This window comes from Stegodyphus dumicola, chromosome 7 (assembly GCF_044657685.1).
Source record: "Stegodyphus dumicola isolate Sdum_Otavi_A_Nest chromosome 7, ASM4465768v1".
NCBI lineage: Eukaryota > Metazoa > Arthropoda > Arachnida > Araneae > Eresidae > Stegodyphus > Stegodyphus dumicola.
In genome coordinates this window covers 57716431-57729201 of record NC_140774.1, presented here as the reverse complement: position 1 = coordinate 57729201, position 12771 = coordinate 57716431, and the positions used below count along the sequence as shown (strand labels likewise).

The 12771-nt window shown below is 32.4% G+C and overlaps 1 protein-coding gene and 1 long non-coding RNA gene across 8 annotated transcripts in view; one reads left to right on the top strand and one right to left on the bottom strand.

Annotated features, from left to right (window-relative positions):
• The window catches only part of LOC146996189 (uncharacterized), a 462656-nt gene that overhangs the window by 34211 nt on the left and 415674 nt on the right, over window positions 1–12771 (bottom strand). The window contains exon 5 of one of the 2 annotated variants that reach the window (XR_015042010.1): window positions 7165–7432. The exons of the other annotated variant lie outside the window; for it this stretch is intronic. This is a non-coding gene — a long non-coding RNA (uncharacterized LOC146996189). Of the gene's footprint in view, window positions 1–7164; window positions 7433–12771 lie in introns of those variants that run through there. 2 annotated transcript variants of the gene reach the window in all.
• The window catches only part of LOC118206146 (uncharacterized), a 155870-nt gene that overhangs the window by 71838 nt on the left and 71261 nt on the right, over window positions 1–12771 (top strand). The window contains exon 1 of one of the 6 annotated variants that reach the window (XM_085820251.1): window positions 1150–1227. The exons of the other annotated variants lie outside the window; for them this stretch is intronic. Within the exon in view, the coding sequence (XP_085676377.1) occupies window positions 1225–1227 (3 nt within the window). The 5' untranslated portion in view covers window positions 1150–1224. Of the gene's footprint in view, window positions 1–1149; window positions 1228–12771 lie in introns of those variants that run through there. 6 annotated transcript variants of the gene reach the window in all.

Here is a 12771-nt window from a genome sequence, read left to right as displayed (position 1 = left end):
CCACACAGTGCCGCTAAAAATGTGCAGGTGCTCGCATCATGCTGGAACGTAAACCTTCAGATCTCGCAACATTCTTTCCACAAAATGTCCATAAAGAAATGAGTTAGTGGATTGATTCATCCTTCTTTGCAATGTCCTCGCCTGAAATGATCACACTTCCCACTTTCCCATAAGCATGCGGGCATTGTCTTCTAGCTGTCACTGTTTGCATTTACGGACACAAGTTCTTATGCAAATCTTGTTTGTCATGATATGACAGACCAGCAAGTTAAGTAGCAATGACCTTTTGAGACATCCTGTATGCTATTGTTGCTACAGTGTTGGAATTGATTATTAAAATAATGTTTCTTGAATGGTTTATTTCATTGTTTTATGTCTCCTATTTTATTTGCTTAGTATCAGAGTTTTTTTTTTTTTGTTTTTTTTTTTTTTTTTTTTTTGTGGTACTAAGGGGTGTATCTTAATCAATGAAGTATGCTATTATTAGTTAAATTTTTAAAGCATTGCTTCCATATTTGATATTGCAGTGATGGACATATTATTGTAGAATTATTCATAGCAAAATTAATTTTCATAGCAAAATTAAACGCATGGACATATAAGCAAAATTATAAATTTTGCTTATATGTCCATGCGTGTTGTAGTGTTTGTGATAATAATTTTTTAAAAAATGAGCCAAACTTCCCCCCTCCTAATATTAATTTTGTGGTAAGGGTTCCGATTATATTCTCTACATAAAAATGAGAAGCTGTTGAACAAATAAATAAATAATTGATAAATCGTTGTGTATGAAACTTCATATGAATTGAGATGAAGATTCTGACAGTTAGTAGAAAAAACTACTTTTGAATCTGATTCATGAAATATAATCTAAAATAGAAATTCATTTTTAATAGTAGTTAAAAGATCTTTTTAAATAAAGAGCTCATGATGATCTGTTGTCGCTTGTAAATAGTTTTAAATTTCTTGTATAGTTAACATATATCATTCACTCTCAAGAATGTATAATCTCGGTACCAGTTCAGTTTTTCACAGTATTCTGTATAAAGTATTAAAGTGTAACCTTTTTCTATCATTTCTTGTTATATAAAAAGTCAGTGATGCTGTTAAATGAGTTCAACTTATTTTCTAGTGGGCCAAGCAAATCAGATGATGAATTTTGAATAATATTTAGCATAGGAATTGTTTTTGTGATCTGAAAATATAATCAGTTCATTTGATAAAATGGTAAATTGAGTTTCTTTTTCTGTATCCATAAATTAATTTTACTGGCTATCACTTATTAAAACTATTTGGTACATATTAAAACTATGTTTAATTGTTAACAATACTTAGTGACTTCTCTGGAATATTTAGATATTTGTAATCAGTCTCAGATTTGTTTTATGTATACACTAAAACTGTGTATTATTGAAATACACTTGGAAATCATTTCATACACACAGCTGTAAAGTTGGAAAACAATGTGTTGAAATTGTTGTTTTATTTGAGCACTACAGTACAAACTCTGAAATCCGGACGTTCATTATCCGGAATGATCTAAAATACAGACCTCAAAACCACCAACAACGTTTTCTCATAGGCTTTCTGCATATGCATTTGATTCCTCCCTCTGCACGTAATAAAACATCTAAAGAGTCCTGGTTCTTAATTTCACTTCGACACTAAATAAAATACCTTGTTATTGAAGAAACAATCACTTTAGCATAAATTTATATGATCAGTAATTTGGCTGTATTGCTGCGTATCTACTTGGCACACACCTCAAACCGAAACATTCCACATAGGTACATCATTGATACGATGCCAGCCTGGTGAATCATTATTTTGTATACTTTCCTTTCATCACTGCATGTTTATCAAAACAGACAACTTGAGTAATGACTCATGTACCAATGTCTAAACAATTTTTTTTATGGTAGTAATTGTAGTATTGTAAACTTTTATGTTGACATTACGCTTGGCGATGATTACAGATTTAAGTTAAATGTGCTAAAAAATGTTGACGAGGAAAAATTTACCTAAAAATTCTTTCCATGTGCTACAAATAGATTTTGTTGATGATACTCATAAACCCAAAGAACCAGCGCCAGGTCTCCTATGGCTGCACTGGGTTGCAGAATTTAGGACCCACAGAGACTGCATCAGGCCGTAAGATATCTAGTGCCAGCCCTCAATAAGGCTTAAGTATTTGTAGGAGTTTATTTATTCAGAACTCTGATAAGAAGAAAGAGCATGACATTGTGCAAGAAATAGACATAAGTATAATAAATAACTAAAGAATACAATTCAGGCTTAATTGTCTCAGTGCCCGATAAAAGCAAGATAAAATTTAATGGAACAACTTGTCGTTAGTCACCAAGTTCATAATGCATAGCCAAATATGTATACCAAAGGATAGCTAAATTTGATGATGATAGCCACTAATGTTAAAGGTTTTCAGATATCACAAAACAAAGGTGAAATTTTCCAACTAACGGATTTTGTAAAGAAATGTGGAGAAGCAGTAGTAAATGAAGATGATATAAAATAAGTTTTTCATTGTGATGACAATGCTTCTCAATCATCAATCAATGAATGAATGGTAAAATCTGTAGAACGGTTCTACATTCAGAAAATACCGCTACTGATAGTGAAGTAAGTAACAGAGAAGTTACTGAAAACGAGAAAATTTCAATTGGCAAGTTAGTGGGAATTCTTGAAACATCAGTTACAGGACTTCAACAATGTAACTGAACAAGAGATTATGTTTGTCTACAGAATTAAAGAGAAAGTATTAGCATAAAAAACAAAGCAACTTAAAACAACTTACATTGAAAGAAATGTTCAATAAGGTAAACAAATAAATATTAAGTTTTTTTTTTTTTTTTTTTTTTTTTAAACTTTGATTCCCTTTAGATCATAAAATACTTCATCATTATTTCATATTTTTAATTTTATAATTTCTACATGCCATCTTACTAGATTTAAACTGATGATCTAAGATCCGGAATCGCCAAAGTCCCGAAGAGTCCGGATTTTGAACTTTGTACTGTATAAATTTTTATCTCTAGTATATTGTCAAAATTTCTCTAATCTTATGTATTCAAATTAGTCAAAGTAATATTATTTTTTATTGCAGGTTGCATTCATGTATTTTAAATGATGATTAAAATACCTTTTCTTCTGTGCATGCTTATGTGAAAAAGTCCCCCCCCCCCCCCCAAATTTTAAATTTTGCAAAAAAGTACATGAACATTTAGATCATTAGATATTTAAACTTTATTTACGTGATTGCGACTTTAAAGTGGTATCAATCTAGTAAATATTCTAATGATTAATTAATTATTTTCAATTTATAGCAGTAATTTTCAGTTCAGTCTGTTTCTATCACTACTGCGCTAATCTTACTTGAAACTTTTTTTTGAGGGTGGAGGTACATATGTCTTGACATATAGAAAAATTAATGGTTTCTTATTAAATAGTTTATAATTCATGTGAATGATTGTTCTGTTAGTAATGGAGTATAAAACTATGAATTGTTTCCAATGACACATCAAAGTAACATATAAAAATATTGGGACCCAAAAGTTCAGAAATTTTGCCCACCCATGACATTATAAGCATGTAGTTTTCTCATATCTGATACATCCTGTTACCCTCTCGTTCGTCCATCCATCCATCCATCTTCACCTATCTTAAACAACTTGAGATATCTGGCAACTTGAACATTAGTACCATCTTCATGACAATCCTTTTTCATGTTGATCCTTAATGGTCAAAGATTCTTGCCAGAAATGATAGTAAAGTGCTTCTGTTCTCCTTTCAGCCATCGTAGCTACCTGCAATTTTAACTTTTTCCCACTGATGAGAAACAGAATCTTCAGGCATACTAATTTATATAAACAATTAAGGTAAATGCAGCATGTAAAGAAGCATTATAGCCATTTTCAAGAACTGGTGTACAGAAGTGCTTCGAGAAGCTGTATGTATGCCAGTGGAAGTGTGTCAACACACAATAAGATTATATTGAAAGTGCTTGTTTATAAAATGTTTGGTATAGAGCAGTGCATTAAGGCCTCAAACATGCAGATTGTGCTTAAAAATATTTTATAGCAGTTTTGAGTTTAAACATATGATTTTCCTATGAACTGAGTTGCTTAAAAATGTATCATCTATTCCAGGAAAGTGCCTTACTGGATTGTTTGCATTCCAACATTTTGTTATTCAGTATTTTGGAAAAATAACGCTTTGCAAAGCTAAGCATTGTGAACACAGGAGGAAGTTAGAAGTCTTCTAGATATAATCAAGTCCCCAGAAAGTTGTTTTTTCCTTAGGTTTTGATAATAAGCTATTAGTAGTTCAAGATATCCATAAATTTGATGGATTAATTGGTTTTCAAAATTGTTTCTGAACAGGCAATTCATTTGATAATTTGAAGAAGCTGTTGTATTCACCATTCTCTACCAAAGGATTATAGTAATGTGGAGAATTTTTAAAGATCCAGTACCCATATCTACATTATTTTATGTATTATTTTATGTATTTTACATTTGAAAAGCCTTTAGTCATGTGTTTCATTATTGCAAAAGCAAAACTTTCCCATGCATTTTAGGAGCATATTTGTACTTCAGTCATTAAAAGCACTGCAAGTTTATGTCCCAGGTTTGATTTGTTTCTTGTACGTGTATTCCTATTTAGATAAACATTCATATTGACTAGTTAAAGGAGTTATAGTAAAACGGCCATCTAAATTTTTATGGAAATAAGTAAGAGGGGGAAAAAAGTAAAGAACAGATTTTTCTTCCAGGGAATGAATTATAATGAATGTAGTTTTAGTTAAAAATTAGCTTTTCTTCTGTATTTTTGCTTTCAGCTGTATATTTTTATTACTTACCAAATGATTGCAAGATATAAGGCATTTTAAATTTTGTATGTACTTAAAATAAACATCATTCTATAAGAAGCTATGACATTCTTTTCATCTGTGCTCTTGATTTAGTGTTAGTGTGTAGCATATTTTTCTAGCAAGTGAAAGATCCATGTTTGAATTCCCAGCAAGGGAGCAATTGATTTTTCACGTTTTATGCTATGAAAAGCCCTTAGTTTGTATAATTTAAAATATGAATTTTTCTTTTAAAACTATATAAATAGTATTAGTGTATTATTTTTGTGTGTGTGTGTTTATGTGCATACAATTTTAGTACATAAAATAATGTTACAAAATGGCCAGCTGCAGTGAGATAGCTGATAGCTTCCCCGTAAAGCGGGGTTAGGGTTGCTAGAAAGTCATAAGGAAAGGCAGGGTTGCCAGATCTGGCATGAAATTTCCCATTTGGTGACAGAATTAGCGATATTCCATAGATGGAGTGAGAACATTCTAGAGCAAAGTCTTACTGGTTTTCCTGAGAATGTTCTCAAAGGCAAGTCAAATGCTATATATAACCTGCCTGTGTGTGGAGTAGAGTATCTAAAGTATGTTGGGTTCCTTTAGAAAGCAACAACTGGTATCAGAAGTGGGATGAATTTTCTTGCAATACTGTAACACTCTGCATAAGCTGTACATCAACTTCTGCCCCATTTAATGCAAAAGCTGGTGTCAGAAGTGAGATGTATTTCCTTGCAATATTGGAGTACTCCGCTTAAGCTGTATATCAGCTTTTTCCATCTCTGCATCACATGAATTTTCAGCTGGTTCAGTACTTGCTAACTGCAACTTTTTAACTTCATTATCAGTTTCTACCAACTTAACAGTCACATTTTCACTTTCTTCCATTTCTACTTGAGGCACTTTATTCGCATGAATTATTTCTTCACCTTTTTCAGATGCTTTACTAGCTACTTGTTTCATTTCTTCTTCTTTACAAACAGTATTGTCACTTTCTTTCATTACAACTTCAGGCACTTGAGAGTCAATAGCTTCTTTCCCGTCTTTTGTTTCTTTATCTTTTCGTTCTCTTTCTTCAATCTTGTTAAATATTTCATCATCATTTATTTCTTAGATCTTTCTCAGAAACATCACCAGATACTTCCTTTATTTCTTTATCCTTTGATTCTTCAGTTGCCACTATTGTCATTTTCACATCTGTTTTGGCTGCAATTTTCCTTCAAAATCCAAGGTGTCACTTTTGATTTTGTTTTGCTTTACTTCCATGTTGGAGTTACTCTTGCAGCTTTTCTTATCGAGCTTTAATTTCTTCTCACCATGATTTTATTTCGAATATGAACTCTTTTTATCCAGCTTTCATCTCTTCCAGTCCAACTTTCATCGCAGCTTTAGTTGGTTCCTGTCTGGCTTTCTACTCTTCTTATCTGTGTTTTATGGCTGTTAGCAAGTCCATCAAAGCCTTCATTTCCTCTGCCATGGCTTTCTCCTGCACGTGGGTCACTGGCATTCACTTGCAAATCCAACTTCTCACACAAGTTGTTGCATTCTGTGGGAACTCGACATATTCTAGATACTCTACTCCGCATACAGGCATGTTATATATAGCTTTTGACCTGCCTTTGAGAGAACATTCTCGAGAAAACCGGTATGAATTCATTCTAGAATCTTCTCACTCCATCTATGGCATATCGCCGATTTTTGTTGCTAAATGGGCAATTTCTTCCTAAATCTGGCAACCCTAATCCCGCTTTCAGAGAAGCTATCTTACGGCAGCTGGGCATTTCGTAACAAGATATTGATTTTATTATCTCTGAGGATGGGAATTTATGCCATCGGTTATATTGTTCATTGTAATTAGACTTTCTTATGATCATTTTATGAATTTCATAGATTTTAAAGTGATGATTGGTTTTATGAAATTGTTCATTGTAATTAGACTTTCTTATCATTTATGATTTTCAAAGATTTCATGGATTTTAACCTTTTCGGCGCACCTTTGTTTAAGACGCTTGAGCGGGACGGAAGGGAATCAAAGGCAGTCACCGTACAAGACGGAGATTTTGCATCGCTAAGCCTAATTTTATAAAAAAAAAATCAGAAAAACAAAAGTTTCGCTTCTAGCATCGTAATTTTTTGTATCATTTTAGATTATTACTTGAGCTCTTATATATGTTAAAATTAGCTCTTAATAACATTTTTTTTCTTATTACATGAAAATATACTTAAAAAATTGCTTATCTTGTAAAATAATTTTCGGAAGTGCTATTCAAATTATTCCAAAGTTTTAATTGATAAAATCCATCAATAAAGATTTAAATTAATAAAACAACACAATAAAGACTATTTACGGTAAGCAGTAACAAAATGTAAAATGAAGACTGTGGTAAATCTCGAAGCACGGGGAAGTATCACTTTCTAACTCTTAGAAAAGGTATCACTTTCTAACTCTTTAGAAAATGAATCATCACTCTCATCTGCGTTAAAAATGGTTCATTGACCATACGAGGGTATTCTTCCTCTGATAAATAGCACCTTTTTGCCATAATAGACTGGAGGTGAGGCTTTCTGAAATAAAAAATGAAGACCGGAAATATATCTGAAGGGTAATGCAAAACATAACAATACTCCACATACTAACCCTAAAAGCCCATACATAGTAAATGAAAAAATAGAATAAAAAAAGGAATTGGATATAAATCAGACACACGAATGTTTTCATTAGCACGCAGCGATTTAAAAAGCTCACCTCTGTTTGCACTCCCCCCCCCCCCACCCTCGCAAGAGCTGAGGAGTAAAATACCAAAGTCAAGCAGAATATATCAAACTCAAGGTCAGGAACTTAAAACTGTGTTCATTTCAAAAGTAATGAACTTAGGATGCCATCTAGTGGTCTTCAGAAAATCGTTCCAGCTTAAAATGTGTATGCGCATCACCCGTCCTCTGAATACAATCTCTAGCGATGCGTGGATGGGAAGCCCGGCTGTAAGAGACGTTCTTAGGGAATGCGTATGTGTGACGCCCGTCCCGAAAGTTTTAAAGTGATGATTGGTTTTATGGTAACTAAACTTGGTAATGTCATTGAGGTTATTGCCTAGCTGCCATCACACTTATTAATGTTGACTAAGAGTTGTTGTTTATCACTCCTAGACTTATACTCCTTAACTAACATTAACTACATGATAATAAGGTCAATATAATTGAAAATATTATTATTTCTTCGGCGATTCTGAATGTGGTATTTTTCCAGAAAATAGATCATCAGTTTAAATCTAGTAAGATGGTATGTAAAAATTAGAAAATTCAAAATATGAAACCGTGATTTATGGAATAATAAAATATTTATGATCTAAAGGGTATCAAAATTTATTTTAAAAAAAGCTTAATATTTATTTGTTTACCTTATCAAACATTTTTTTCAATGTAAGTTGTTTTAAGTTGCTTCGTTTTTTATGCCAATACTTTCTCTTTAATTCTGTAGACAAACATAATCTCTTGTTCAGTTACATTGTTGAAGTCCTGTAACTGATGTTTCAAGAATTCCCACTAACTTGCCAATTGAAATTTTCTCGTTTTCAGTAACTTCTCTGTTACTTACTTCACTATCAGTAGCAGTATTTTCTGAATGTTGAACCGTTCTACAGATTTTACCATTCATTCATTGATTGATGATTGAGAAGCATTGTCATCACAATGAAAAACTTATTTTATATCATCTTCATTTACTACTGCTTCTCCACATTTCTTTACAAAATCCGTTAGTTGGAAAATTTCACCTTTGTTTTGTGATATCTGAAAACCTTTAACATTAGTGGCTATCATCATCAAATTTAGCTATCCTTTGGTATACATATTTGGCTATGCATTATGAACTTGGTGACTAACGACAAGTTGTTCCATTAAATTTTATCTTGCTTTTATCGGGCACTGAGACAATTAAGCCTGAATTGTATTCTTTAGTTATTTATTATACTTATGTCTATTTCTTGCACAATGTCATGCCCTTTCTTCTTATCAGAGTTCTGAATAAATAAACTCCTACAAATACTTAAGCCTTATTGAGGGCTGACGCTAGATATCTTACGGCCTGATGCAGTCTCTGTGGGTCCTAAATTCTGCTACTCGATACGTCCATACGAGCCCTGGCTCTGGTTCTGTGTTTATGTGAATAACAAATCAGTTATTCTTAATTCAAATATCCCTAAATGTAATCTTTGGGTTTATGAGTATCATCAACAAAATCTATCTGTAGTACATGGAAAGAAATTTTTGGTAAATTTTTCTTTATCAACATTTTTAGCGCATTTAACTTAAATCTGTGATTATCGCCATGCATAATGTCAACATAAAAGGTTACCATGCTCCTTTATTATTCAATTACTAACATTAAAAAAATTTGTTTAGGCATTGCTGCATGAATCATTACTCAAGTTGGTATGTTTTCATAAACATGCGGTGATGAAAGGAAAGTATACTAAATAATGATTTGCCAGGTTGGCGTCAGATGAATTATGTATCTATGTGGAATGTTTCAGTTTGTGATGTATACCAAAGCGGATACGCAAAAACAAAGCCAAATTAGTGATTGTACAAATTTATGCTGAAATGGTTGTTTCGTCAAAAACAATGTATTTTATTTAGTGTCGAATTGAAATTAAGAATCAGGACTCTCCAGATGTTTCATTATGCACAGAGGGGGGATTCAAATGCACATGTGTAAGGCTTACGAGAAAAACATTATTGGTGTTTTTGAAGTCCAGGTTTTATATCATTTTGGATAATTTTGGACTTTGTACTGTAGGTCTGTAAAAAGCCTGCAAACCCCCCCCCCCAAAAAAAAACTGATGTTAGTAAAGTATGTGACTATTTCTGATCATCATGCAAACTTTGTAGTGACATTCCATGCCTCAAATAAATGGTCAGGTGCACAAGAAGAATAGATTAAGAAGATGATAAGAAGTGTCTTTCCTCTTATAAAGTAGTTTCCAGATATGGGCAGAGACATCCAAGGGAATCTCAAAGATTTCAGTGGGTTGAGCTTAAGTGAATATGGTGGCCACTTCAAGCAAGCCATGCTTGATGTACTCATCTGCCAAGTTTGCTCTAAGTGAAATTGCATTATTGATATAGGAATAAATTATCTTGTCATAATGAATAAATTATGGGCTAACTACTGCATTGTACAGTCGTATAGTATTGTCAAGAGTTTCATCCTGATGTCTGTAAGCCATCGTTGTTCTTTCTGTGCAAGTAGGGAAATTTGTTCGAAGAAAATTGTGCCCAACATCATTGTACTGCCAACAGTGAAGCCATAGTATTTTGGGCATGTATACCATGTTTTTTCTCCAGATCCTAGTATGCCTGTTCTGAACTCGACTCATTTGGCTATAGTATGTTAGACCATTCAGGTGCTGTCCAGTTCACATGTACATATTGATGATTCCATTTCAACCACGCTGTTCTGGCACTAATGCTTAAAGAGACATTAAACTTATAGTACTTGCAGAGGTAGACATTTTATGGAGAGTTTTTTCACAAGCAGTGATAGATATTGATCTTCCAGTTATTATTATTACTTTTAGAGTTAATGCTGTTATTTATGAAGTACATTTACCTAATAGACACAAATATTCATCACCAGAAAGTGTGGTAACTCTTGGAAGAAAAACATTTATCCAGATAACAGTATACAGTTATCCAGATAACTGATCCACTTGTCTAAAATATTTTCAAAAGTTGAAAAATTGTAGAATGATTAGTACCAATTAAGTTGGTGATATCTTTAATAGATTGTCCTACTTCAAACCAGCAAACAGCACACTGGCAATGAGAATCATCTAGTCATTTTTTTTTAGTTGTAATTAATCTTATCTAATAAAAAAATAACCAAAATCATCTTTTAGAAATTTTTTGTCAGTTGCTAAACTTATCTGCTGAAAGATTTTAGAAGAACATTATCTTCAACTATTCTTCAATTTGCATATTTGTGGAGAGAATATTTAATTGGTCTCGATATGTGATATTTTCACACTAAGTTTCACTCAATGAAATTTAAGTATACATTTTGAAGCTAAGAATTTGCATACTGTGCTTAACTTTTGGAAAGTCATAACCTTAATTTTTCAGTCACTCCTGAACTTTCCTGTAGTGCATCATCTTATTTACATAAATGTTTGTTAATGTTAAAACTTTTTTTTTTTTTCCATTGTTTGGTACAGAGCCTTGAATTTTTTGTTAATTTTCAATAAAAATGTTAAATGATAGTGATAAAAAAATTATGGCTATACCTCATATTTATTTGATTCAGAGGCAGATATAGGAGTTACTCTGTTTAAGTTAAGACAGGTTTTGATATTCCAAACACCTCCAAAATCAGTAATTATTTAAAAAAAAAAAAAAAAGTGAACATACTTTGTGCCTTAAGATGAGGGACCCTTAAAGCTTAGATGAGATAGATCCCTAATTTATAAATCTACTACTGCTTTGATTGTTTCAGAGTAACACGATTGTTGAATTTTGGGAAGTTGTGGCTAAGTTTTTTAAACTGACGAAAGTTTGGAATTAAAAATTTGGCATGCAGAGAATAAATTGACTGCAATTTTGGGCAGTTGTTAAGGCAACCATTTTATATTATGACAAATGGCTAAAAGGAATAAACAAAATTTTTATTAATTAATTAATTTTTAACAGTTCTATCTTTTGTCATTAGGGAGTGTTTATAAAGTTTCCAATTATGTTATTTTTACTGCTTTGAGAAGTTTATGATGCAGTTTTAGGCAAAATTAGATGTTGTTCTCCATAATGTAAATTAGTTGTTATACCCCAAAATTAGATGTTTGTATTTTAAAAATTATTTTTGAATTTGTAGCTAGGTATATGGTTATTTGTGAATGAAGATTGCTGACTAGTATTAATATGTTCTGAGCTTTGTATTAGTAAAGATTTTATACACTGCATGGCAGAATAGTGAAGATCATGCTTCAGATCCTCTGTGTACCTGGTTAAGCTAAACTTTTTCTGGACAGTATTAAAGTAACAAAGCAACTTTAAGAGTTGTGTGATAAACATTTTATACACATGTTCTGGCATTTCCTTTTTCTACATTAGGTCACATTGTGATTGGCAATATTTCTACCTTAACATAGTCACTGGTTGAAAACTGAAAAATTTTCTTTGAAATTATTCATATATATTGAGGAACTAACTTCTTATAGACATTCCGAGAAAAATGATGAACACATCCTGCTGATTCCTTACCATAGATAGTTCATACAGATTATATATACAGTACAAAGTCCGTAATCCAGACGTCCATTATCCGGAATGATCTGTAATCCGGACCTCAAAGCCACAAACTTTTTTTTTTATACTTTACACATGCACGTTTAATGTATAACAAATGGTATAAGCTAGGCTAAAATTATCTTTCCTGGTTCTAAGGCACTTCAGTCAATGTTGCAGATTGTGCTGTTCCTTAATCTTATAATTGGATCCAGCTTATTATTTTTTGCAGACTGTTAGAGCAATTTTATAAAAATTAAGCTTGAACTTTCGATTATGTCAAAAAGAGTTCCAATTCTGGAGCTGCCAAAAGGATCTACAAAGCAAAAGCATGTTTCGATGCCCATCAAACGAAAAGTGGAATTGCTGCAAAAAATGGATAAAGGCATATCCGTCTCAAAATTATGCTAGGAGTATGACATTGGAAAGTCAACTGTATATTACATAAGGAAAAAGAAAAAGGAACTTGAATTTTTTGTGGATTCAAATACCCCACTTGCCATGAATAACAGAAAAAGGGTTCGTTGTGCTAAAACTGACAATCATGGCAGAGAGATGATTCAGTGGGTCAGACAGCATTGCAGCGAGGGCGTGACAATAACGGGGCCAATTCTAATGTCTCAAGC